Genomic DNA, 25,999 nt, shown 5'->3' with positions numbered 1-25,999 from the left:
TCAACATTTAATTTTTTTCCGACTATATTCTAATTTAAAAATTCAAAAATTAAGTTTTCTAAATTTTAAAATTTTAAAAAATCACCATCATTAAATTATACTATTATTTTTTCTATTATATCATGTTATATTGAATAATATAATAATACTTATTTTAAAATTAGGTTTATTTTAAGAGTTTCGCTTTTTTATAAGTTTTTCATAAAAACAATATTTTATGATATAAAAATTAAAATACTAAAATTTTATCTAACAGTATATTATCACACCATTATGTAACTTTCCAGCTTACTACTCAAAATAAAAATAAATCTAAAATTCAAAAAATTTAAAACTGAAAGGGTTATATTTGAAACATTGGGATGTGGATCCTCGAAAACATATATGAAAATTAAAATACATTATATTATGTATCTTTCCAGTTTATTATTCAATCTAGAATATCAATATAAATAAATTCAAAATTCAAAATTTTTGAAAAATTTAAAAATGAAAGGGTGACATTTTAAACATGGGAAGATAGGAAATAGTTAACTCAGTATAAATAAGGAAACTAATTATACCAAAAAAAAATATTAAAAAAAATAAATTCCCCTAAATTAAACAATACTATTAAATATAATTGATGGCATTTTGACATATAGCCCATCTATTGTAAACCCGTTAAATAATAATTCTATTTCATTTTACTATTATTTTCATCATTTTCCATCCAATTTTTTTTTATATTTATTATTATTTTCATTTTTTTATTCAATTTCTTTTAGTTTGTATTTAGAATAAATTAAAAGATAATGTTAATTTATGTGTCTAGGACACAAGTTAAGAATTAAATATAGAATAATATTTTAGAAATTGTATATTTATTTTAATAAAAATATATAATTAAATTTTTTATTAATTTTCTCAATACAAATTTTTTATAAATGAATTTCTTAACTTATACTTCTAGGAAACAAGTTAGCATTACCCTAAATTAAAATACAATAATACATAATAAAATTATTTATTAAAAATAATGTCCAATAATTTTATTGAAAATTTTAAATGGAGCCATCATTTTGGGATAATATCTATATTTTTACTCTCTCCTTCATTAAATGTCACATTAGATTTGTGAGCTACTCCAGTAGTATTCTTTAAAAACTGTTTAATTTATAAAATAAAATTATTTATTAAAACACATGAGTTAAGGAATTTAAAACTCTCTGGCGTTCTTTTCAACATTTGATTTAGACCTATTAAATATATCTAAAAAAAAATATGATAAATTTAAAAATCGTAAAAATTATTAAAAACTTCTTAATTGCATTTTCATTTTCATATTTTCACTTTTTTTATATGAACTCTTTAACATATATACTATATATATTCTCTCATTAGACTTATAACATGTTGTGTGTGGTTTTTTTTCCTTTCACAAAAGTATATAGTTTTCAACTCATTAAATTATTGTGACACATAGTAATCTCTAGTGAAACTCACAAAAAGTGTATGGACTCTTATATCTTATATTTTGAACTTTACACTCAACAAAGATTTTTTTTGGTAAAATTGTTTTTATTTTTCTATTTTCTATTAATAAATCTTCTTGCAAACATATACCACACAAAGAAAAATAATATGTCTACTTCTTAATAGAACAATAGGTTATAATATTTAATTGTGGAAAATTATAAAAAGATTTTAGGATTATTGCAGCGAAGACCTTATAACTTTAGTAAGGATCTTAGAATCTAAGAGAACAGTGGTATTTATTTATTTTAGTATGGAAAACTGTGTCAATAATATTGTGTATTTAAATATGTTTGGATGGACTTAAAAATTGTTGAAATTTGAGGTGTAACTCAAATGTTGTAATCAGTTACAACAGGTGTGTAACCGGTTACAGCTGGTGCTAATATGTTTTTCAGTAGTAGAAAATTGGAGTTTTTGAAGGTGTAATTGGTTATCAGAAATGATGTAACCGGTTATCGCTGAATTAATTTATTTTATTTTCAGTGTCAGGTGTAACCGGTTACACATTTTGGTGTAACCGGTTATAAGTCTGAGTTTTTGTATTTTCTGCTATTGTAATTGGTCAAATTGTATTCCACTTGATTTGTAACCTCTATATAAGTGTTTAGGATGCACTCTCCCCCTAGTTAATACAAGTATAACATCTCACCCTCAATTTTCTCCCTCTATCAATTCTCCTCTTTCACTCTACACATCTAAAATTACTCTACCATTGTTTCATCAATCTTGTGGTTGCTTATTCTAACATTTGGTATTAGAGTCTGGTTCAGATCCACAAACACCTAGTGTGCAACACGAATTCAGTTTCCAATGAAAGAATCCCTGCAAATTTATCCATTCTTGATGCAAATAACTCCGATAAATAGTGCAAGCAAATGAAGGTGTTGTTTGACTACCAAGATATTCTTAAGGTGATCAAGAATGGTGTTACTCCTCTTGCTCGGAATGTTACTGAAGCGCAGCAAGCAACGCATAAAGAAGAGAAGAAGAAGGATTACAAAGTGTTGTTCTTGATTCATCAATGCGTTAATGGCGACAACTTTGAAAAAGTTGGTCATTGCGATTCATCGAAGTAAGCTTGAGAGGAAGCTTATGCATGAGCTGACAAGGCGAAGGTGGTGAGGTTACAAACTCACAAATGCCTGCTCCAATTGACTCAAATGGACGAAAAGGAGACAATCAACGTCACACTGAGAATCACTCGGTTGGTGAACCATGTGAAAGTGTGTGGAGAAACCATCACGGAGTAGTATGTTGTTGTTAAGATCTTACGTTCTTTAACACCAAGATTCTACAACATAGTTGTGGAAATTGAGGAGTCGAAGGATCTTACGAAGATAAGCAAAGAGGAGCTACAAAGTTCTCTTGAGGCTCATGAGCAAAGGATACATGAGAGAAATAACGATAAGGCGGAGGCGGAGATCTCTTTGCAAGCTCGTTTCAACGAGAAGGACAATAGATCGAAAGGAAAATGGTCATGAAGAACAAAGGGATTTTTCATAATTTTTGTGGGAAATAGTCTTAAAGTTCAAATAATTTGACTTGTCAATGGGGTGAGAGCAGCTACAATAAACATGGTGGTCATGGCACCTATAGAGGTGAAAGGAAATGGTTTGATAAAAGCAAGAAGCAATGCTACAAGTGTCAACGGTTCGGTCATTTGTGAAGTAATGCAATGCAAACAAGAAGGAATCTCAAGGGGATGAAGTCAAGGTTGTAACACAAGAGTTTGATGAAGAGAATACACTCTTGGTCATGATCATGGAAGCTAATTGTATTAGCAAACAGCTGTGTGACAACAACTGTAGGAGCTCAAAGAATGTTGAAAAGTTGAGTTGTGGTCGGTTGGATGATATGATTGACCGGTTGCATGAAGAGGAAGATGCTATTATTAGTATGAAAGGAGTTCAACGTAGTGAGGAGTGGTATTTGGACTCGGGTTGTTCAACTCATGTGACATGAAGAAAGGATTGGTTTGTAAAAATCAATTTTGCCATGAAGAATAAAGTAAAGTTTACGGATGACACCATTCTAACGGTCAACAGTATCGGTGATGTTTTGATCATGAGAAGGGATGGTGGATATTCCTTGATCAAATGTGTCTTTTATATTCCAGGAAACGAATGTAACCTTCTAAGCATTGGCCAATTTCTTAAGAAGGATTACAAGATTCATATGGAAAATAAGGGGCTGCGCATTTTAGATGAAAATGGAGTTTTGGTCCTTAAAGCGCCTATGGATGCCAATAGAACCTTCAAGGTTGAGTTGAAGGTTATGGAGCATAGATATCTTGCTACTACATCAAGTAGAGATTAGTGGATGTGGCATTATCGTCTTGGGCATCTCAATTTTAGAGATCTCAAAGATTTGCAAAGGAACGGTATGGTAACGGGGCTGACATTGATCAATATACCAACTGAAATTTGTGAAGAATGTGTGCAAGTTAAGCCACATAAGGTAAAATCCAACAAGTATGCAGATCGGGTTATCAAGAATCACCTTAAGGTGGTGTATTCAGATGTTTATGGACCGATGCAAGTAGATTCATTGGTGGCAATAAATATTGTCACATTTATTGACGATTATAGTAGAAAGCTATGGACATACCTAATCAAGAGAAAGGGTGAGGTATTCGAAGTGTTTAAGAAGTTTAAGTCCATGGTTGAGAGGAAAATTGGTCACAAGCTCAAAGTGCTTAAAACGGACAGTGGAGGCGAATATGTCTCAAATGACTTTGGGAGTTTTTATGATCAAGAAGGAATTGTACATGAGGTAGTATCACCCTATACACCATAATAAAATTGTGTGGCTGAAAGAAAGAATGGATCGATTATGAACATTGTGACAAGATTGTTTAAGGGGAAGAACTTGTCGAAAGAGCTATAGGGAGAAGCGGTATCCGCAATTTCCTATATGTGGAATAGGTTTCCTACAAAGAAGATGGAAAATGTAACACCGAAGGAGCATGGTCGGGGTTCAATCCAAATCTGAACCATTTGAGAGTATTTCGTTCCACTGCATGCTGACAAGTTCTGGGTTAACTTAGAAAGAAGTTGGATGACAAGGGAGAAGTGATGATACTTGTTGAATATCACTTTATTGGTGGTTACAAACTATTTGATGTTGTAAATAGGAGGATCGTGATCAGTTGGGATGTTGTAATCGATGAAAAGAAGTAGGTGCAGTATGGCATAACTGATTACCAACTGACTGTAACTGGTTACATGCAAGTTGTAACCGATTACCAGAATCCTATAACCGGTTACAGGTTCGGAATTCCATATTCTCAGGTAGGAGGAAGTACATAACAACATGTCATTGAGCCCGAAATGAAGGAAATGTCAAAAGGTCAACAAGGAAAATGGGTTTGCCTTAGAGACTCTAAGATTGTGATCTGTTTCGTGATAATGAAGTAAATGATGATGGTGATTTCGTCCATTTTGCACTTATGGTCGAATCTGAACTCGTAAATACGAAATAAGCCTTAAGTGAACCATAGTGGATTTGTGTTATGAAAGAGGAGCTGGAATCCATTGAGAAAAATAGTACTTGGGAGCTAGTTGATCTACCAAAAGGGAAGAAGTCAATTGGTTTGAAGTGGATGTTCAAAGTGAAGGAAAATTCTAAGGGTGGGATAATCAAGTGTAAGGCTCGATTACTGGCTAAGGAATTTTTGCAAAGAGAAGGCATGGACTTTGAGGGGTAATTTGAACCGGTTGATAGAATCAAAACCATTAGGCTTGTTGTTGGTATTTCAAATAACCACAATTGGCCTATCTATCAAATGGATATCAAATCCGTGTTTTTGAATAGACCACTTGAAAAGAAGGTATATGTAGGACAACCCCCTAGCTTTGTTGTGAAAGACCAAGAGCTGAAATTCTACAAGTTGAGGAAAGCGCTATATGGTTTTAAGTAAGCTCCAAGAGCTTGGAATAAAAGAATTTATGGTTTCCTAAAGGACATTGGCTTCAAGAAATGTGAATCACAGTATGGAGTATATGTGAAGACGGATGCGAGTGAAGGAGTAATCATTATTTGTCTATATGTGTATGATTTATTGATCACGGACAGTAATGATGAGTGCATTTCAAAGTTCAAGACTGAACTTATGAATGAATTTGAGATGACGGACCTTGGTATCATGAATTATTTTCTTGGCATTGAGTTCCACAAGTCTAAATTGGGATTGCTCATGCATCAAAGGAGATATGCTCTTGAGATATTGAAAAAGTGTGAAATGGAGCATTGTAATATTGTCATTTCTCTAACTGAACCAAGGTTGAAATTGTCTAAGAATGGGGATAAGGAAGATGTTGATCCAACTTAATATAGGAGGTTGATTGGATCCTTGCGTTACTTGTGCAATATGCGACCAGACTTGGCGTTTAGTGTCGGTATTGTGAGTAGATTCATAGTGAGACCGAAGGTGTCTTATTTGGCAGCAGTCAAGAGAATCATACATTATGTAATGTTGGCTAAGGAATTCTCTTTCCTGCATCGGATACAGGTAGAAAATACAATTCGCTCGATTTTATCAATTCTAACTGGTGCGGAGATAAAGATGATCGAAAGTCTACAATTTGGTACATCTTTATGTTTGGTGTGACACCAATATCTGGTGTTCGAAAAAAGGAACTAGTAGTTTCACTCTCATCTTGTGAGGTCGGGTACATTGTCATTTCGTTTGTGTGTGTCAAGCCGTATGGCTTATACATCTATTGGAGGAGTTGGGCAGTAGTGAGGGTGAGGTTGTCACACTCTTAGTTGACAATGTTTCCGCGATTAATCTTGCTCAGAAATCAATTGCACATGGGAGGAGCAAGAACATTGAGATGAGATTCAATTATTTGAGGGAACTTGTTAGCGAAGAGAGGTTATGATTGGGATATCGTAAGAGTGAGGACCAAGTTGTTGATTTGCTGACTAAGGGAGTCACAAATGATATATTCAAGAGGTTGAAGATGAGCATGGGCATGGTATACTTGCAGCACTTAAACTAAGGTGGTGTGTTGAAGTTTAAGGTATAATTCAAGTGATGTAACCGGTTACCACGGGTGTGTAACCGATTACAGCTGGTGCCGATAAGCTTTACAGTAGTAGAAAATTGGAGTTTTCGAAGGCGTAATCGATTACTAGAAACGTGTAACAGGTTACAAGCTCACATTTTTGTATTTTCTGCTATTGTACTTGATCAAATTGTATTCCACTTGATTTGTAACCTATATATAAGTGTTTACGGTGCACTCTCATCCTAGTTAATGCAAGTATAACATCTCACCCTTAATTTTTTATCTCTCTCCCCCTCAATTCTCCTCTTTCACTCTCCCCATTCAAAATTAATCTATCATTATTTCACCAATCTTGTGGTTATTTGTTCTAACAAAAATCATATTTAAATAAAAATCATAAATAATTCAAATATTTTGAATTCAAACACATTTCAATAGTATGTAAAAAAGAATAAAATAGTGTATTTTATAATGATGTGTAAAAAAATAAGATTGTGTAAGAAAGAATAAATAGTGTATTTTTTTAATGATATGTAAGAAAGAATAAGTATTTAATCATGTTTAAATATTGTTAAAATAAATTAATCATTTTATTTTTTTAATAAATATTTTGTTTTAAATACATTTGTAGTTTAAAAAATTGGGTTAGTTTGAACTAAAAAATGTAAATTATTTGTGATTTGTGATTTAAATGTGTTTAAATAGTATTTATACCTTATTTTAGTGGTTGTGGATTTATTATCAAAATGTTGAAAGTATTGTTAGTAATTCAAAAATAGTAAAAGAAATGTATTAATAAGTATTTAATTTGTGCATTTTCCAAGCAAAAACATATTGGCTCTAGTGGCATAGAATCACATAGTTAATGGAAAAATATACAAGGAACTGTCATTCTTTCTTATCTCTACCTCCACCATTCTCGGAAAACCAAACCACAGACAAAACTTAGTGATGAGGTAGAAATACAATGAAAGTGATGGGTTTTTGTATTTGGTCGAGTGGAGGAAGTATGAGGAAGGTACTGAAACATTATTGTTAAATAATTTTCTCTAGCATAAGTTTGAGTTCAGACGGTGATACTGTACCATACATTTTTATGTGCTGTCATAGAAATATCATGAAGAAACTGCTTATTAATTTGATTGTCATCATAATTGCAAGAAAACAAGTACTATCACGTTGTTCTTTGCATATAAATGAAATTGACCCCATGAGATGTGATTGATCATTACTCAACAACCAACCCAATAATCGACTTTAATATTCATCCAAATATTAAGTGGGGTCAATAGAAATAAATGCCTAAAAAACAAAGACTAATGACATGAAATCAAAACATATATATTATACTGATAAATGAAATCAACAACGACTATTAAGCAAAGATTTTATATATAATGATTAGCAAAGACTCAGTTAGTTGCATTCATGTACAAATATGTGACACTTGAATTTACTTTAATGTTGATACGGTTTAAATAAATATGTGACACATGTATAAATTTAGTTAGATGTCTTTCAAATCACTCAATCCTATAATATATATATATATATATATATATATATATATATATATATATATATATATATATATATATATATATTAATTATTCAATAAATTTAAAAGATAAAATATTACTTTTAGTTTTTAAAAATTCCGATTTAATTCTTTATCTTTTCAAAATCAAAATCAAAATCAAATTCAAGATCCATCTAGGATAAATATGTGGCGTTGATATGATATGTTCATTAAAAATATCACCAAAATTGTACACACACAGCATAATCAAACGTTTTGGTTGCTAGACACGGTAATTTACCACTACTCCACTTTGTCTTTTTTAATTGAATTTACACTTTAAATATAATCGAAATGTAAATTATTTGTGAAAAGAAGATTTCGTTGAAACACCAAACTGTGAACGGTACTCATAGAAGCAAAACAAATTTTGTTATTCAGATTTATTAACTCTTCGTATATTTTCTCATGTCACTTTCAAAATAGAAATTTTAAATTTTCTTCATGAGCCTGTATTCATCATTCTCTTGTGTCATTTGTTCAAGATACTTAACTTTCCTCTCTATATCCATATCTAGCTTCTTTTTCAATTTCTTCACCTTTTCATTTATCTGCATCATTCACACACAAACATTATTTTTCTATATGGATGAAGAAAATTTGAAGTTAGTTATTTATTTACAAGAATAACCAATAGCTAGATGATTTAAAATTTGCATTTTGCTTTGAAACTTATAGAGATTGTGTTTTTCTTGTTAAGCATCTCTCAAAATACTCTTCTGAATCAACAACACATTACAACCAACAACACATTACAACCAGTTGCTTTAATCTTCTTAATCATACCCAAAATATAACTCCTTTCTTCCTTCAAAATCCCATCCAGTAGAATAATCACTCACCACAATACTTTGTTCATTGTCAGTCTTGGGAGGTGAAATCTGAAACTGAATCACAACAATCTTCGCATTCTCCATACATCAGCAGCACGATTGATGGACATCATCTTTGCATTTGTTGTTCGATTTTGGAAAAATGGAGTGGTGGAACCGCCATTGAAGATCAAACCCTTGGTGATGAAGATGATTGTTCATTGCCACCTTAGTTGCCATGCGTGCGTAGATAAATGTCGTTTAAGCAAAATAGTCAAATTGGTTTGAGCAAAATAGCCAGATAGGACTTCTATTGCGAACAATTAAAGGATTAAATAAATAAAACCGGAGGGAGTATTTCCTTAAACACATTAATTCAACCTCAAGTTCAAAGAGCAAAAGAGTGTCTATATTAATTTGTTTATTATGCTGTTTAGAAGCCACTTCAGTTTGGACGAACATAATTATTTATTTGTTTATTATGCTGTTTACTTCTAAAAAACATGGCAATATTTTTCATTTGGAATATACAACTAGTGTTCTAGTTTGTTAATACTTGCTTAACAAATATTTTCTTCTTAATCGTACACTCAGATCAAAGATTTATCTCATTAGACGCTTGGTTTGTGTATCACATTCAAAATACCATAAGATGGAATTTGAAAAATAACTGAAAATACGAGTCCTTACCAGAAGGAAACTAACCCGAACATAATTTTCAACATGCAATAACCATTAAATATAACCATTAAATGAGTTTATCAAACTTTCAAACATGGTTTTTGAAGTTACGGGAGTTTAAATTATGGCACATAAGCACTAAAAAGGTGATATTTGCTTTTAACATGGGACATGGGACGGAAGGAGTATAAACCTAATCAAATCATTTTTCAGAATGGAGATCCAATGAAATAAAATTGGGACCAAGACATACCAGAATACCAAAAAAAACAATAAGATAGATGCCAAAAATACAAGGATACAAAAAAAAATCTCAGCCTATAAATTCAGCAGAACTAATACAGACTTGTATAATGTGCATCACAAAATTGGAAAGAACAATACATAAAAAGCCTCTACTGATACTTTCTCTCTCTGCTACACTTAGGTGTTGGTAGCCCTGGTGTAAATCTGCTGACTTGCATGGGCAGATACCAACCTGATTAAACCTTTAGCCATCAAGTCCCTTATAGCCCTCCTTGCAAGTGACCCATTAACCTGCATAGTGCATGAGAGACAACGATATTATAATGATTGATAAAATAAATTTTGGGACGATAAATTAATGAAATAATTTTTGCAAGTAACCCATTAACCTGCATAGCATAGTGCATGAAAGACAACAATATTATAATGATTGATAAAATAAGTTTTGGGACATTACATTAATAATATAGTATCATGCAATGGTACTTGCATTGGATATTACTGAATGTTCAAAAAGGGTGTGCATCACAAAAGGGTTAAATGATAAAAGAAAAGACATTACCATTGTTACAATTAAGACATCATGCAAAGCTCACACACAACTACAGAAAATAGAAGGTCACAAGATACACAGACAACAAACATTAATGTATCTAGGCTGTATTTAACTTTCTAATAAGATGTGAAACTTTTGTATAGCATTATTGCAATGGAGAGAAGATGAAATATTAGCTAGGATATTTCATTATTATAAATAATGAAAACAATTCTAAGAAATACACATAACTCTTCACTGAAAGAGTTTAGTAAGTCTTGTAGGAAGGAATAATTAACACTTATATTTTAGGGAAAGAAAAAAGAAAATGAAATCATGAAGTAAAGAAGTCAGGCATAAGAATAGCATTTGAGGAAATGCAGAATTATGTACCAATCTGTGGTAAATCACAATCTCTTAAACCTTAAACAAAAGCAAACTATATGTAATCTGTACTACTAAAAGAATACTAATCTGTTCAGTAACTTCAATCAATCTTAAAGTCAAGTAATATAAAATTTTCCAAAACGCAGATAGCGCATTCAAGGGCTAGACAGAAAACTAATAATGAAAACCAACAATTCAATTGAAAAAAAAAAATCTATGCAATCAAAAATCTAATCCCTGATTTCTTTCCTATGCACCTAATACTACCAAAAGTTTACATGGAGCAAACATTCCATGAATAAACCTGGAAATTGAAATTAAAACATAAAGCATACAAAAACCAAAAGAATTCAAAATGATGCCGTGAGTTCTCACCATATAACAGAACATGCATCAAACAACAAAATACAATCTAAGCATATTATCACTAATATATACTAGAATTAAGTAATAACAGTAGCAAAAGAAATACCCTCAAACGATCAGAGAGAATTGAAGGAGTAATGAGCTTGTATTTGGGTGCTTCAGTTAGGAGCTTGTCATAGGTACCCTGATCAAACAGGACCATGTTGTTCACCTTCTCCTTTTGCTTTCCTTTGCTCCACTTCTGCAAAACACAAAAAAAAAAATGAAGCTCTTAATATCACACTCAAGTAACACATTATACAAACAAAATTAACATTTCCAAAAGACATATCCTTGTTTGGATAAGCCATTAACAAAAAAAATTATTTACAGATCTAAAAAAACAATTATTACTTGAAAATTATAGGCAACAAAACAATGCATCAAAGCACTGAAAGAAAAAAAAAACTTAATGGGGAAAAACACTGAACCTTCTTCTTCTGCTTGCCACCACCAGATTTTGCTGGCTTGGAGGAAGGTGGAGGGGCCTTTTCCTTCTTTGGAGCCTGCGAAAATAACATACAAAACCAATTAGAGATATGAGCATTGCAAAAATCAGGAAAAGATGAAATTTAGAAGATGGATGAAGAGTCACACACCATGGTTTCGGTCGGGTAGGAGTAACAAGACTCTGATAGAGGCGCGAGTTGTTATCAGTAGAGACGAAGACAAACCCTAGAAATTTATTAGATGCGTTTTATATTGCTTCTTTAAGCTACGTCGTTTGGTTCCAGTTTTCCTTCAATCGGGCCTCTGTATAGGCCCAGTAAGTTGAAGCACCAACTGCCCAAATAAATTCTGGTCTGATATTTATGAAACTTTTTGTTATTTTAATTTTTTCTATATTTTTGTTTCACTCTTCATTTCAACTTGTAGTGATATTGTATATAAATTTAGTATAGTTTCTCTTATCCTATTATAAATAATATATTTTATAATAAATCTTTTATCTTAGTCAATTAAAAATCGAAGTTAAATGACTTAAAATGTAATTTTTTAACTTTTTTTTAATTAAATCTTATCCCTCAATGTAGTTCAGGGTTTGAGTTTCAATTATCAACTCTTATAATTTCGTATTTTATTTAGAAATAAAATGACACATTTTTTTTTTTAACTTGGAAATTGAGCTTCCATTCTTAGCTCCTTCTGTTTCATGTTTTATTTAAGATCAAAATGATGCCCTTATTTTATTTCATTTTTTTTTTTACAATATACATGCTTTATTCCCTCGGTTGTTCAACCAACCGTATATAAATTTCAAATTTCATTCAAACATTTGAATGTTAACTCTCGTTCACTTTTGTATTTATCATTAAATTTTGTGCCATATCAAACGAACAACGAAACACAGTTATTCGTCTTCTCCACCTATGAACGAAACATCATTCTTCATTTTCTCCAAGTATATGAGAGTAAACAATGGAGGAGGGAAGTCGAATAGGGAAACTTGAACCTCAAACTAACATATTACTTTGACTCTCTCATCACATTTCTCGTATGTAAAAATGTATATATGATTGTACTAGTAATGTTTGTTAGGGGAATTTTTCACTAGGGAGCATTGAACATTGTGGGACTTCTTCTTTTGGAGCAACATCTTTATGAGAGACACACCATATATTCGGTGATAGGTGGTTGGGTTCTCTCACTTTTAAATGCTCAAGTCTCCTTATTTTCAACCAATGTGGGACTATTATCCACACTACTCATACTTTATACAGTCTTAACACTCCCCCTTAGGTGTGAGTCCACAATGCTCCCTCTCAAGTGAAAGTTCTTCTTACTTCCACAAACTCTTGTACCACACAGAATGTTTCTTATTCACCACACTGACGTTGTTGACTTTCGATACAAGTAAGTTGATTCCTTTCTCGAACCAGACTCTAATACCATTTATTGGGGGAGTTTTCATTAGGGAGCATTGAACATTGTGGGACTTCCTCTTTTGAAGCAACACCTTTGTGATAGACATGCCACATATTCACCCAAAACCTTAAGGTGATAGGTGGGTGGATTATCTCACTTATAAACGCTCGAGTCTTCGCATTTTCAACCAATGTGGGAATATTATCCACACTACTCATACTTGATACATTCTCAACAATGTTGTTGTTGTAGTATTTGTAGTTGTTGTGTTGAGATTGAATGTTCATTATTATTGGTTTTGTACGATTTTTATTTTATTTTCAAAAGTTGTATGTGATTATGGATCGTAGTTGTATGAAAGCCAATACATTAAATAAAAAGTATGAGAATGGAGTGATTCAATTTATTGAATTTGCGAGAAAAAACTTCCAACAATAATGAGATTTTTTATTGTTCTTGTAAAATATGTCGAAAATGCAAAATCATTCAAGGAAATATATATTGAATCATTTAGGTTGTGGTGGAATTATTCAAAATTACACGAAATGGGTATGGCATGGTAAACTGAAAAAAACAGACTTGAGTCACATAGAGTTAAAGTTGATGAATCTAAGATTTATGATATTGGAATCGATTCTTGTAAGAAAGCTCGTGTAGATGGTACTTTACAAAGTGGCGTGGAAGAGTCATTATTTCTGGGATGCAATAAATCTACAAGATTGTCATATGTGTTAAGATTATTTAATCTTAATGTAAAAGGTGAGTTGATGGATAGAAGTCTCACTAAATTGCTTGAATTGTTGCAAGAAATGCTTCTAGAAGGTGACATGTTGTTGAACCGTACTTATGAGGCCAAGAAGTTGTTATGTCCAAAGAGTTTGTACTATGTCAAAATACATGTGCCATAATGATTGCATATTTTACAGAAAAGAGTGTGAAAACTTGAAGGAGTATCTGAGGTGTGGGAAGTTTAGTTACAAGTTGAAGGATAATGGTGTTGAAGATGATGATGGTGTAACCTAAAAGGGTGTTCATGCCAAAGTGATATGGTATCTATCGACAATTCAAAGGTTCGAGCAACTGTTTGATAATATAAATGATGTAAAGAATACTAGATGACATGCAGATGAAAGAGTATGTGATGGAAAAATTCGTCATGTAATTGATTCATTGCAATGGAAGAAAATTGATTCGTTGTTTCCAGATTTTGCCTTTGAGTCGAGGAACCTTGGGCTTTGACTTGTCACCAGCGGAATAAACCTATTTGATAATATGAGTACTAACCATACTTCATAGCATGTTCTTCTCATAATTTATAATATATCTCAGTGGTTGTGCATAAAGCGTAAATATATGATGTCATTGATGATGATTTCGGATCCAAAACAATCAAAGAATGACATAAGTGTTTATTTAACTTCATTGATTAAAGATTTATGTGTTTTTTGGGAGGAAGACGTTAATGACGATGATGTATATACGGGTGATAACTTTAAGATGCATGCCATGTTGTTTTGCATAATCAATGACTTTCTTGCATATGGTAATTTGTTTGGGTACAATGTTAAACGACACATGTGTCTTATATGTGAATATGATACATGCTTCCACCAACGACTTTCCTGCATGTGGTAATTTATTTTGGTACAATGTTAAGGGACATAAAGTGTGCCTTATATATGATGATGATACATGATCCCACCAACTACAAAATGGAAGAAAGACTGTTTACCTTGGGCATCAAAAATTTCTAAGACTCAATTATTCATATTGTAGATTACAAAAGGCTTTTAATGAAGAGTAGCAGTTTGATATAGCTCTAAAGTCCTTAACTGGATATTGAGTTTATAAATGACAACAATACATTAATATTGTCTTTGAAAAAAAAACAAAAAAGTCTCGTGGAGAAAAATATTTGAAAAAATAGGTCGATGTTCTTTGATCTTCCATATTGATCTTGCCTCAATGTAATAAATTGTCTTAATGTGATGCATGTGGAGAAAAATGTATGTGATAGTTTGAGTGGAACACTTCTCAACATTAAAATCAAGATAAAAGATGGTAATAACTATCGTCTAGATATGGTGGTGATGGATATACGACAAGAGTTAGCACCAAAAGAAATAGGAAACATAACATATTTGCCCCCTGCATGTCACAATATATCTAAAATATAAAAAAGTCTTTTGCGATTGTTTGTAGTGTATCAAAGTTCCCCGAGGGTACTCATCAAATATGAAGAAACTTATGCCAATGAAATATCTCAAATTTGTTGGCTTAAAATCTCACAATTGTCATGTCTTTATGCAACAACCTCTATCGGTGGCTATCTGTTGCATTTTACCAAAAAGTGTAAGGGTAACTATAATCAGATTGTGCTTATTATTCAATGTTATATATAGTAAAATTATTTATTCTGGAAATTTAGATGAGTTATTTTCCGTTGAAAAACCATAAATGGATGAGATGGTGGAAACTACGTCGTAACGAGGATTTCTGAGCAATTCGATGATACAACACCTTGGGTTGGGTTGCAATCTCAATGCTTTTGGAATTCTTGAAGTTAATCTTGAAACGTCATTGTTTATCTCTGATATTGTGGACCTATGGGATACCTGCATGGTTAGCATTCTAACGTCTAAGTCATTTAGAATTTAAGATAATTGTAGTGAAGGTTGAGCTTATAGATTGTATACCTGAAAACTATTTGTTAAAGAATTTATACCTTAGGCTCAGTCGAGCGGATTAGATAAGTGAGTCTTATCTTATTGTGACTTTGGTCGGCATGAAACAGTCCCCGAAGACTCGTCGGGCACTCTAGTGGTGGGGGAATATTTTAGCAGTCATGGTCGACCTTTAGGAATCGTTTTCCATTCGTTGGTTGTCATGCATTGCTTCGGTTTTTCCAACGTATAATGGGGAATGTGAGCATTAAGTGTTGTTTCATCACTGAAACATTTTTCCATTTTACTCTTGATGTGTGATCTAAAAACGCAAAGAGTGGGAGGGTGCTTGTTGTGCACTCGAGTATACTTGAGTTTGGTTGTGTTTTCAAGATGGAATTTGACCGTTGATCTACACTTTCTTTCTATTCTCAATCTGATCTGCTATATTGTATTTGCCTATATAAGGATAAAGGAAATTTAGATAAACTTTTTGCAACCTTTTTAGAATGAGTTTCCCTTATTTCCTTTGAGTCTCACCCTCTTTTCTGGAAGCTTTTTTCCATGAGTAACCTTCCTCATGCATTCAAAGCTTTAAAGCTTTGAATTTAATCCATTTTCTCCGCCTTAAAGCTTCAAAATGCATTCCCTTTTCTTTTGCCATTGGGGATTTTAAACCAAAGGTCATCTCTCTAGTTGGTGATTCAAAAATGGAGGTAGTGTATGAAGATTCTCTTTCAGATGAAGCTTCTACCAGAGATCCTTCAAAGGCGTTATTCTCAAAAAATTCGATAGGGTAAGAGTTCTGTTGAGAAATCGCTGCCTCTTTCTATGTTGACCGAGGTTGAAATAGAAGTTGCCCGTCAAAGGAGGGAACATGTTGGTGGCTTTGCCAATTGTATATGCAAGCGAATGAATGGTCATGAGCCCAACAATGTTGAAATTGCACGTTATCTAGGGTATCGGGGACAATATAACATTGTGTCATGGATTAATCTTGGTGATCAATTTATAGTCGATGAATTGTCCCGAAGGGGATTTCAGTTAGTTGAGTTGGATAATGCCAATAGATACCATCGGGTTACCGCAAAAGTGGTCAGGATATGCAGGGGTGGAAATAGGCTGGGCCGAGTTAGGCTGGGCCAAGTCTAATCTTGGCCTGCCAACAAAACCAAAGTATAAGCCTGCCATGTAGCCTCTCATAAGCTTAGTTTTAGGCATGAGTTTGGCCTTTTCGAATGTCTAGTTATCTGATTAGCCTACATAAAAGTCTATTTATTTTAGGCATATGTAAATAAGCAATTCAAATAATGTTTAAATGGACTAACAAACTCAAAGACGAGTGACACTAAAAGTTTGTTTGCATTGACTTATTTTAACTTGCCTATTAGCATAAGTTTTGTGAAACTATTTGTTTAAGAGAATTTATGACATTGTTCATAAGGTGTTTTCATCTTATTCTCGTAAGTTCTCCAAGATAACGATTTTTTTTTAATGTATTTTACCTTAAAGTACAAAACATAACATAATGATAATAAAAAAATGATTCATATTTATTTAAATAGGTCGGTCTGATAGGCTTAAAAGACCTTTTTTATGGCATGAGGCCAAATATTTTAACTAAATAGACTTATAAAAAAAAAGCCTATGTCTTTTCTATTTAAAAAAAAGTTTGACCTGGCTTGAGCCTGTGTAGGTTAAGTCGTGGTAGAGCTGTCAAAATGGGCTAGCCCATATGAACCATCCCGCCGGGACCGAAAAATCATAGGGTTTGGGCTTTAAAACTAAAGCCCATATTTTTTAGGGCTTTTTTAGCCCGACCCTAAAAAGCTCGTTACCCATTAGGGCTAGCCCGTATGGGCCATGGGTAGCCCACGCATAACTATAAATTTCTAAAAAATTTATATTAATACTTATATTGTCTTACTCTAAAATAACACGTTAATTTTTCTCACCTCGCTAAATTTTATCTCTATTATATTCAACATTTCTCTCTTAAATTTTATACATTAATATAACCAACATTCTTTCCTTGTATTCTATTAGTTTCTCTTTTGTTAAATATTCGAGTATTATTTTATACAATTTAGACATGTGTTGTATTTAAAAACACTATAATATTTATAAAAGATAATATAGTACTTAAAAAGGTATTATGTTTAAAATAATATAACTTTTAGTTTCATTTATAATAAATATTATGGTGTTTTAATATTAATTTTTTATTTTAAAAAAATCGTTTAGGGTCAGGTAGCTTGAAGCTCATCTAGGATCGGGCTCATGTAGTAACTTTCGAGCACATATTACAACAAGGCTTTTTTGGCTCAATCCTAAAAAGCCTGAGGCCCACCAAGGCCAACCTATTTAGGGTCGGGTAGCCCATTTTGACAGCTCTATGACGTAGGGCCCTGTTAGTCGGTCTAACATATTTCCATCCCAAAAGATATGCATCTCTTTTGAAGGTTGCTCGATTTCTCTATATGAATGCCTCTTCATCAGGTTTGGTATATGTTTTCCCTTTTCTGGTTTCGAGGTGGGTGTGGTAAGTTGTATGAAGGTTGCCCTTCACAACTTCATTTGGGAGATTGGGCTTATATGAAGGTGTTTGAATTCTATATCGGACGTAAATCTTGGAAACCTACCCTTGAACTCTTTTTAGATCTCTCTTATGCGACATGTACTTCTCAGGGTGATGCATGAGATCAAGGATTGATCTTTCTTCGCCCTGGGTCTCTTGGCTCAATTTTTCCACCAATGACTAGGGTAACTTCCTTGAACGTTTTATGTTGGTGAAACCTGTTACTCCCGAGGCTCATTTTTCCTTTTGTTTGTCTTCGGACCCGGTGGGATGAGCTCGCTCTTGTAAGAGTTGTTTTTTGAAGTTCTACACTAGAGCTCATTTCCATCGGCCTCTTTATTTATACCACTTCAGGTTGCGTCCTTTATCCTTCGTATAGGTTAAAATAAAAGAGAATTTATGCGCTTTATATCAAAGGCTCAACGAAAAAGTATCTTGATACATGTGTAATAACCAGTGTCCTTGGTCATACCTAACGACATAAAATCTTTGGTGACAATTGGGGTATGGGCGCTCCCTTTTTTTACAAGTGTAACTAATGCCTTGAAGCACTACGCCAAAAATGACTTTTAACAGCGCATCTTAGACAGCGCTTTTAAAAGAAAGCGCTGTCTAAGGTTAAAATTAAAATAAAACACGGAAAATGTTCCAAGAAAATAATGAAAGCGCTTTTAAATATAGACCTTAGTCAGCGCTTTTGATAAAGCGCTGTCTAAAGTCTTTAAATTAAAAAAAAAAATTAAAACCAAAAGCGCTGTCTAAGGGGGGGTTTAGAAAGCGCTTTTGGAAAGCGCTGTCTAAGGCATACCTTAGAAAGCGCTTTCCACAAAAGCGCTGTCTAAGGTCTATTTAAAATAAAATTTCAGACTCCATTTCACTTTTCGTTCTCTGTTCTTTTGTTTTCCCTCTTCTTCACTCACCTCACAAACTTCCGCCATTTCCTCTTCCCCTCAATCTCCATCAGCCATAACCTTCTTCTCAACTCACACAACATCATGCAGACACTCCAAAACACGACATCCCCATATCACCTTTACTTTCTCTTCCTTCAACTTCCGAAAACCCTATTTTCCGCCTTCGAGGGTCCCTCCGCCGTCACCCAAACAATCGACCGCCGCACTCGCCTCTCACCTCCGAACCTCCACCGTTTCCGCCACCGCACTCCTCATCTCAACAATCTCAACCGTGCCGATATTCCCAAAATTTACAACAACAAGCTACAAAGTTTGGTGACAGGTGAATACTAGTTAGGATGTTAAATGGATTTTGGTGAATGTTAATTGAAGTTTTAGGACTGTTGTAACAGTTAGTGTGATAATTATAGATTGCTTGAGTTAGGATTGTTTGAATTGTTATTGCATTTTAGTGATTGAGTTAGTATGCTAACTTGTTAGTGATTATTATAATTGTTATGGAATTGGATGATTATTAGCAAATGATGTTAGAGCTGTTAAACTAGTATGCAATTGTGTTAATAAATTGTTAGGTAACTAATTATGTTAGGAGAGTTAGATTAGTAGTCAAAACAGTTAGGAAAATGTGTTATGAAAAATGTTAGTTAATAAGCTGTTAGTAATTAGAGGTGACATGAGTTAGAAGTCCATTGATCATGTTAGTTGAGGTTAGTATGGAAGTTAGAAATCATTATTGTGTTGATGGACGTTGCAATGATATGCTAAAGTTAATGATGCTTTGAAATCAATTTGAATGTTCATTGAAACTACTATGGAATATGGTTGGTTTATTGATTTTGAATGTTGATGTTAATTGAATTAATTCTAATTTTATTATGGTTAACTGTTTGTTGAAAATGCTATGCTAATCGGTTAGTTGCTGGTGTTACAAATGCAATGTTTAATGATAGTTGGTGATTTGGGAGTTGTTAGTTTGTGTATGTATGTATATTGAATTGTGTATGTATATGTGTATGCAATTTGATTTTCTTTATACTTGCTTGGTATGCATGATGAATTTTGAAATGCATTGCATGTTGGGGTTGTCATGACTAGGCTTGGATTTAGATGTTCAATATTGTTCAAACTTCATGTTTCCTTAGTGATTATACTTGAAGATTGAATAGGTAGTTTTTTTTCTTTTTAACTGTGAAAGTGTTGTTCATCTCACTTTCATTCTAAAGGAACAAGATTTCTCCCATAAAATGATTGAACGAACTCTAATATAGTTATAGGTATAGTTATAGGTATATTGTAATAGAAAAAGTTTGATTCTTGTAATATAAAAAATGAAAGTGATGAGGTAATTAAAGTTGGTATATTGGCGTATCGGATACGTTATTGAAGTTTATATTAACATTGGTTATGTATAGGTTTTTGAAGTTTAAAATGAATTGAACTTTATAATTGTTAGGATATTCAAAGATACTACCTTAGTTATGTATTTTCGTCTGGATTAATTGTTTACTTTAATAAGTAGGAAAACCATGGATAAAACATGGATCTGTGCCGATCGAATGACCAAAGAGTACGAGAGTGGGGTTTTGGAATTCGTTAAGTATGCTGTTCAACACGCTGAAAACCCCAGACGAATGCATTGTCCTTGCTTGCGTTGTTGTTATATTGGTAAGGTTGACGCACATGGATTGAAATCGCATTTGCTGAGGCATGGAATTGATCAAAGTTATCAGTGTTGGATATTTCATGGTGAGAAAATTAACGAGAATGTTGAATCGAGTGGAAAAAGTAATACGACCTATGCTTCATACGACAAAGACACGGAAACATACGATTGTGATCGAGTTGAAGAGATTGTAGAAGCACTGGAAGAAGATCTTCATGATTGTCCTAAAATGTTTGAGAGGATGGTAAGCGATGCAGAGAAACCGTTGTACAAAGGTTGCACTAAATTCTCAAGACTTTCTACGGTATTAAAGTTGTACAACTTAAAGGCGGGCAATGGATGGTCGGATAAAAGTTTCACAGAGTTGTTGGCCCTTATGAGAGAAATGCTACCGGATGATAATGTTCTTCCTAATCGAACCTATGAGGCAAAAAAAATGTTGTGCTCTATTGGCATGAGCTATGATAAGATACATGCTTGTCCTAACGATTGCATTTTGTTTCGTAACGAATATGCAATGTTAACTGAGTGCCCTAAATGCGGTTTGTCTCGATATAAGAAAAGATTATCTCCCGCAAAAGTCTTATGGTATTTTCCGATAATTCCGAGATTTAGGCGCATGTTTCGTAGTGAAACCGATGCAAGACATCTTACTTGGCATGCAGATGAAAGAATTATTGATGGAAAGTATCGGCATCCGGCTGATTCACCACAGTGGTCGAAGATTGATAATGATTATCCTGAGTTTGGATTAGAAGCAAGAAACCTTCGATTGGCATTATCTACTGATGGAATGAACCCACATGGTCTTCAAAGTATCTCACATACCACATGGCCTGTGATTCTTATGATTTATAACCTACCTCTGTGGCTATGTATGAAGCGTAAGTACATGATGTTATCTATGTTAATCTCTGGGCCTAAACAACCAGGGAATGACATTAATCTGTTGTAGAAGGTTCTTGCGCTCGCCAAAAATCAAGGTCTAGTGCCGACTTGTCCGGCAGAGTGACGACGACTTCTGCTACTGCGATTGTTCTTGCGCTAGTGGTCCAGGTTTAGAATACGGTTATTGCCCTGGTGGATACTATTTTGGTCATGGCTCTGGGGGTTGAACAACCAACCACTATGGTGGTCGACTTCTCTATTCGTAATATTTAACCGTCCCTTTCTCCTATCAAGAGGATCCAGGATAATAGCTTATCCATTCATGTTAAATGAGGATCCTTCAAATTGGCTCGTTTGATAGAGGGTGCTGAATCAGAAGGTCTAACCCTTTTTTTCCGACTTCCTGCTATTCTTCCATCTCATGTACCAACCATTTAATATGAATTTTATGTTGTCGTGGCCACTAAGTGTAACACCCCGAAATTTGATTAATCTATTTAATCAGAGTATTCGTATTTTTATTTAATTATTTAGTATGTGGTGCACTGTTAACTAAATATATTATGAGTTGTATGTGTATGAGGTGTATGGTGGGGTGTAGTGGGAGTATTGGTGGGTTGTTAGAATGATTAAAATAATTAGAAATAATTAGAATTGATAATTTTTTTATTAATTAATTAAAATAAAATATAAAAAGAGGTTTTGTGTAGAAACAATCCATGAGCTTTTTAATTCTTCTAATTGATTGTGCTAATGGACTAGCCACCCTAAGTAATTGATTATTGAGGCCCCAAAAGGAAGGTTTTGGTAAAGAGTTATTACCTATCATTAAGAGACTTTCATAATCGATTATTGACTCAATTAGACTTCATCTAATTGATTAGGCCAAAGATCTAATTAATTATACTGTTATAAAAAATATCCCAATCCAACAGACAATCCCCTAATCAAACTGGCTAGGCCCTAAAAATATTTTTTGGTGATTTTATTAAAAAAAATGAGAGGATTCTTAATGTTTTTATTGTGGGTGATTTACCCATAATGTTTACAGAAATTCCTTTGTGTCATTACAAGACACTGATCACTCATTTGTACATGACCAGTCAAGCTTTCACAATTCCTCTCTTTCAGACATTGAATCTTCAAGTCTTAGCATCATTAACTTTGGCTTTCTTACATATAATAACCTTGAGTCTTCTTAATGAGACTTAAGATGTATCCATGTTGATTACCATCATCTTGAATCTTATTCTGGTGAGGCTTGAGATAAGTCTTCATAATAGACTCCATCATCGAGAAACCTACTTGATCAAAGATCTTTGCTGACTTTAAGGAATGCCACTAGGGATGATAATTTGACTTGTCCCCAATGGGCACCCACAAAATTACCCATAATGAGTAGGGTAAAAACCCCAAAAATGGGTACGAGTACGGGCTCGGGTAATTATCCATAAAAATAAGCAAGTATGAGTACGAGTATGGACACTTTGGTACCCATTCCGCCTAATACCCGCACAATATATATTTATGTATTTTAATCTATATTTATGTATTTTAATTTATATTATTATATAAAAATATATGTATATCAATTCTAAAAAATATATCAATGTTAAACCATTAAGTATTTAATATTAGTGTTCGTTTATTTCAATAATAAGTTTTTTGAAATCTTTTTAATGTTTTTAAAAACTTAAAATGATATGATATTTTATAATTAATCTATATATTTATAATAGGAATGTGGGTAACAAGTACAAGTATGGGTATATACATGCCTGTAGGACACGAGTATGAGTGCTAACTTTGGCGCCCAAGCGGGTATGGACTCGGGTACAAAGATTTTTTCAAGTAACGCGTATGGGGATGTGTACTATAGTATCCTGCCCAAACCTTGTCCATTATCATCCCTAAATGCCACTTAACATAAGGTGTTGTATTCATATATATGCATATATAAATTGATCTCCAAGCACAATAATGATACTCAGGCTTTATCTTGATCAACAACCATCACTTGAGTAAAATATCAAGAACCATCACTTGATAAACAACTTATCAAGCCCCATCACTTGAGCAAACACATCAAGCACCGTCACTCGAGTGACATACCAAGAATATCACTTGAGTAACAACTTGTCAAGCACCATCACTTGAGCAAACACATCAATCATCATCACTTGAGTAACAACTTGTTAAACACCATCACTTGAGCAAACAAATCAAGCACCATCACCATCCCTTGAATAATCATATACTTGAAAAGCAATATTGATGAAGACTCATTTTCAAAGAATTGTCAACATTAAAATCAAGTTAACACGTTGTTGCGGTCTTCATACTTGCAAGCACATAGATCCACGTATGCGATTGTTAAAATCAAAATAATTATTTTAAATTACAAAGTTTTAAAATTTAGTTTTTTTTTAATCAACACAATTTAACCCCTAAACTCTTTTGTTTGGAGTCACTTGGATAACACAGTTTCCCTCAAACCCTTGTTCCTATTTTGTAGAACGAGGGTTTTCTCATGCACACCTTTAGGCTGGCTATTAATCAAGGTAAGTAAAGATTTTTGACGGGACATCACTAGCATTAAGAACACAGGAATTGAATGTTTTTCTCTTAATCAACAATGTTTTGCAGGGAAGTCCTGATATATGTCCCTATGTATGACAATAATAATATCTTCTTTGTCCTACGATACTCAAGTACTCTAAATAGTTCACAATGGGATCTCAATCGTTGGTGGTAGAGTTCATTCTTCCCAATGCAATGATTTGCATAATTTACCCCTATTGGATCATATACAAGGAGTTCTCGTACCACTTGTTTCTCTTTCTCCATCATTCATGAATTTATGAATTATTTTCCTCTTTTTCCTGCAACTTCTTCTTTTGAGGCCATTCTTTCTACATTATTCTTCATATTTAAACTATTCACACCACTCTTTGGGGGGGGGGGGGGGTATTTGCAACATGTGGGCCATCAACTTCGTTTCTTAACTCTCGAACGACTTTGAGGTTGGCGTTTTTAATCATTTATTAATTTCTCCTTCGCAATTTCATCTGGTAAGCTGGGCTTACATCAAAGTCTGACAATATTGGTGCAAGTATAAGAAAGTAGTGCACAATGTGACGCTTTTATTCCATCTCTTTAAAGCCTAACGCAACCCCGCTAATTTAGCACAAGATATTCGACATTTATTTAGAGAGTGTGAATAATTTCAAGTAATGGTGACGACTCATGCTAAATCGTGTACCATAGAACTCGAGTTTCCTAATATTGTTCAGATAGATTATCCAATTTTAGGCGCTAAAGCCATTTATTGGCAAACTTCGAGACTTACGTCTATAAGATGGATAATTTTTCTCAAAAGGAGATTTATATAAAGAGTGAACTGATATCCTTGTTCAATGGTTTGGTTTTCGTCGATGAAGTTACCCCTCATAATGTAGTATCAAAGAAACAAAATAAGTGGTATACAGAGTCATGATTGTTGGAGAATGTGAGTGTAAAATTGTCTATAAAATGGGGGTTGAACACACCTTTCTCTTAAAACCATTTTTAAAAAACTTCAAAAATCAACACTTTACAAGCAAAAGCACGTGAGCATGGTTTTATAAAAGATATGTTTGAATGGATTTCACGATTTGCTCAAATTATCATAAATTACAACAATTGGTAAAAATGAAGTTGCTTAAATAAGTAGTGCATCAATTTAACATAATTCAGTTTGCATGCAAGATCTAAATTGAATTTGGTTAATCAAATAATTAATCTAATCTTAAGAGTTTATATAGTCATAATCGTCACAAAGAAAATTCAAATGACTAAATATATCACAAACCTATACTTACACCATAAATCACTATAAGAATATCAAACTGTCAACATTTGATTATAGAAAGCAATAAATCCTAAGTCATGTAAATTTATATTAGAATGTAAAAGAGATAAAGAAAGAGATATTTTTACACTAGGTTTATACTAGTTCAACACATTCACCTTTCTTTGACCTTAGTCCAATCTTCAATGGCAATCCATTGAAAATTTGTTAGGTCTTCCACTATTTTGAAAATTAATATACAAGAGTTTTTGATACAATGGATAATAAAAACAACACATAACACTTGAATCCAAATTTCTAAGCAAACACAAGTTGAAATTTGTATTTTCCTTCTATTGTAGCATAACACAAAAAACTTCCAAATTGATAATATTTTCTGTCGATCTTGAGCAAATTTCCTTG

The 25,999-nt window shown here is 33.1% G+C and overlaps 2 protein-coding genes across 2 annotated transcripts; one reads left to right on the top strand and one right to left on the bottom strand.

Moving 5' to 3' along the window:
* The first annotated feature begins 2,393 nt into the window (after positions 1–2,393).
* LOC127103470 (uncharacterized) lies at positions 2,394–3,834 on the top strand. Its single transcript, XM_051040725.1, has 5 exons — positions 2,394–2,590; positions 2,807–2,992; positions 3,082–3,168; positions 3,327–3,443; positions 3,564–3,834. The coding sequence occupies exons 1-5, from the start codon at positions 2,394–2,396 to the stop codon at positions 3,832–3,834; spliced, it is 858 nt and encodes a 285-aa protein (XP_050896682.1).
* Positions 3,835–9,860: 6,026 nt separating this feature from the next.
* LOC127101688 (40S ribosomal protein S25-2) lies at positions 9,861–11,937 on the bottom strand. Its single transcript, XM_051039152.1, has 4 exons — positions 11,775–11,937; positions 11,607–11,681; positions 11,243–11,377; positions 9,861–10,139 (listed from the first exon to the last, which is right to left on the bottom strand). The coding sequence occupies exons 1-4, from the start codon at positions 11,775–11,777 to the stop codon at positions 10,026–10,028; spliced, it is 327 nt and encodes a 108-aa protein (XP_050895109.1). The 5' UTR covers positions 11,778–11,937; the 3' UTR covers positions 9,861–10,025.
* Between the last annotated feature and the right edge of the window lie 14,062 nt (positions 11,938–25,999).

Source organism: Lathyrus oleraceus, chromosome 7 (assembly GCF_024323335.1).
Source record: "Lathyrus oleraceus cultivar Zhongwan6 chromosome 7, CAAS_Psat_ZW6_1.0, whole genome shotgun sequence".
In the NCBI taxonomy this organism is placed as follows: Eukaryota; Viridiplantae; Streptophyta; class Magnoliopsida; order Fabales; family Fabaceae; genus Lathyrus; species Lathyrus oleraceus.
The sequence above is the reverse complement of the archived record's forward strand: the minus strand, read 5'-3'. Positions and strand labels throughout refer to the sequence as shown.

What these genes read in the sequence shown, in the direction of transcription:
- LOC127101688 (XM_051039152.1), bottom strand. An exon ending in GTGGCAAGCAGAAGAAGAAG is followed by an intron (nt 11,378 to 11,606) that starts GTTCAGTGTTTT and finishes TGTGTTTTGCAG; the next exon opens with AAGTGGAGCAAAGGAAAGCA. An exon ending in TTCTCTCTGATCGTTTGAGG is followed by an intron (nt 10,140 to 11,242) that starts GTATTTCTTTTG and finishes TGCACTATGCAG; the next exon opens with GTTAATGGGTCACTTGCAAG.
- LOC127103470 (XM_051040725.1), top strand. Translation starts at nt 2,394, where the DNA reads ATGAAGGTGTTGTTTGACTACCAAGATATTCTTAAGGTGATCAAGAAT. An exon ending in AATAGATCGAAAGGAAAATG is followed by an intron (nt 2,993 to 3,081) that starts GTCATGAAGAAC and finishes GGGTGAGAGCAG; the next exon opens with CTACAATAAACATGGTGGTC. An exon ending in GTTCAACGTAGTGAGGAGTG is followed by an intron (nt 3,444 to 3,563) that starts GTATTTGGACTC and finishes AACGGTCAACAG; the next exon opens with TATCGGTGATGTTTTGATCA.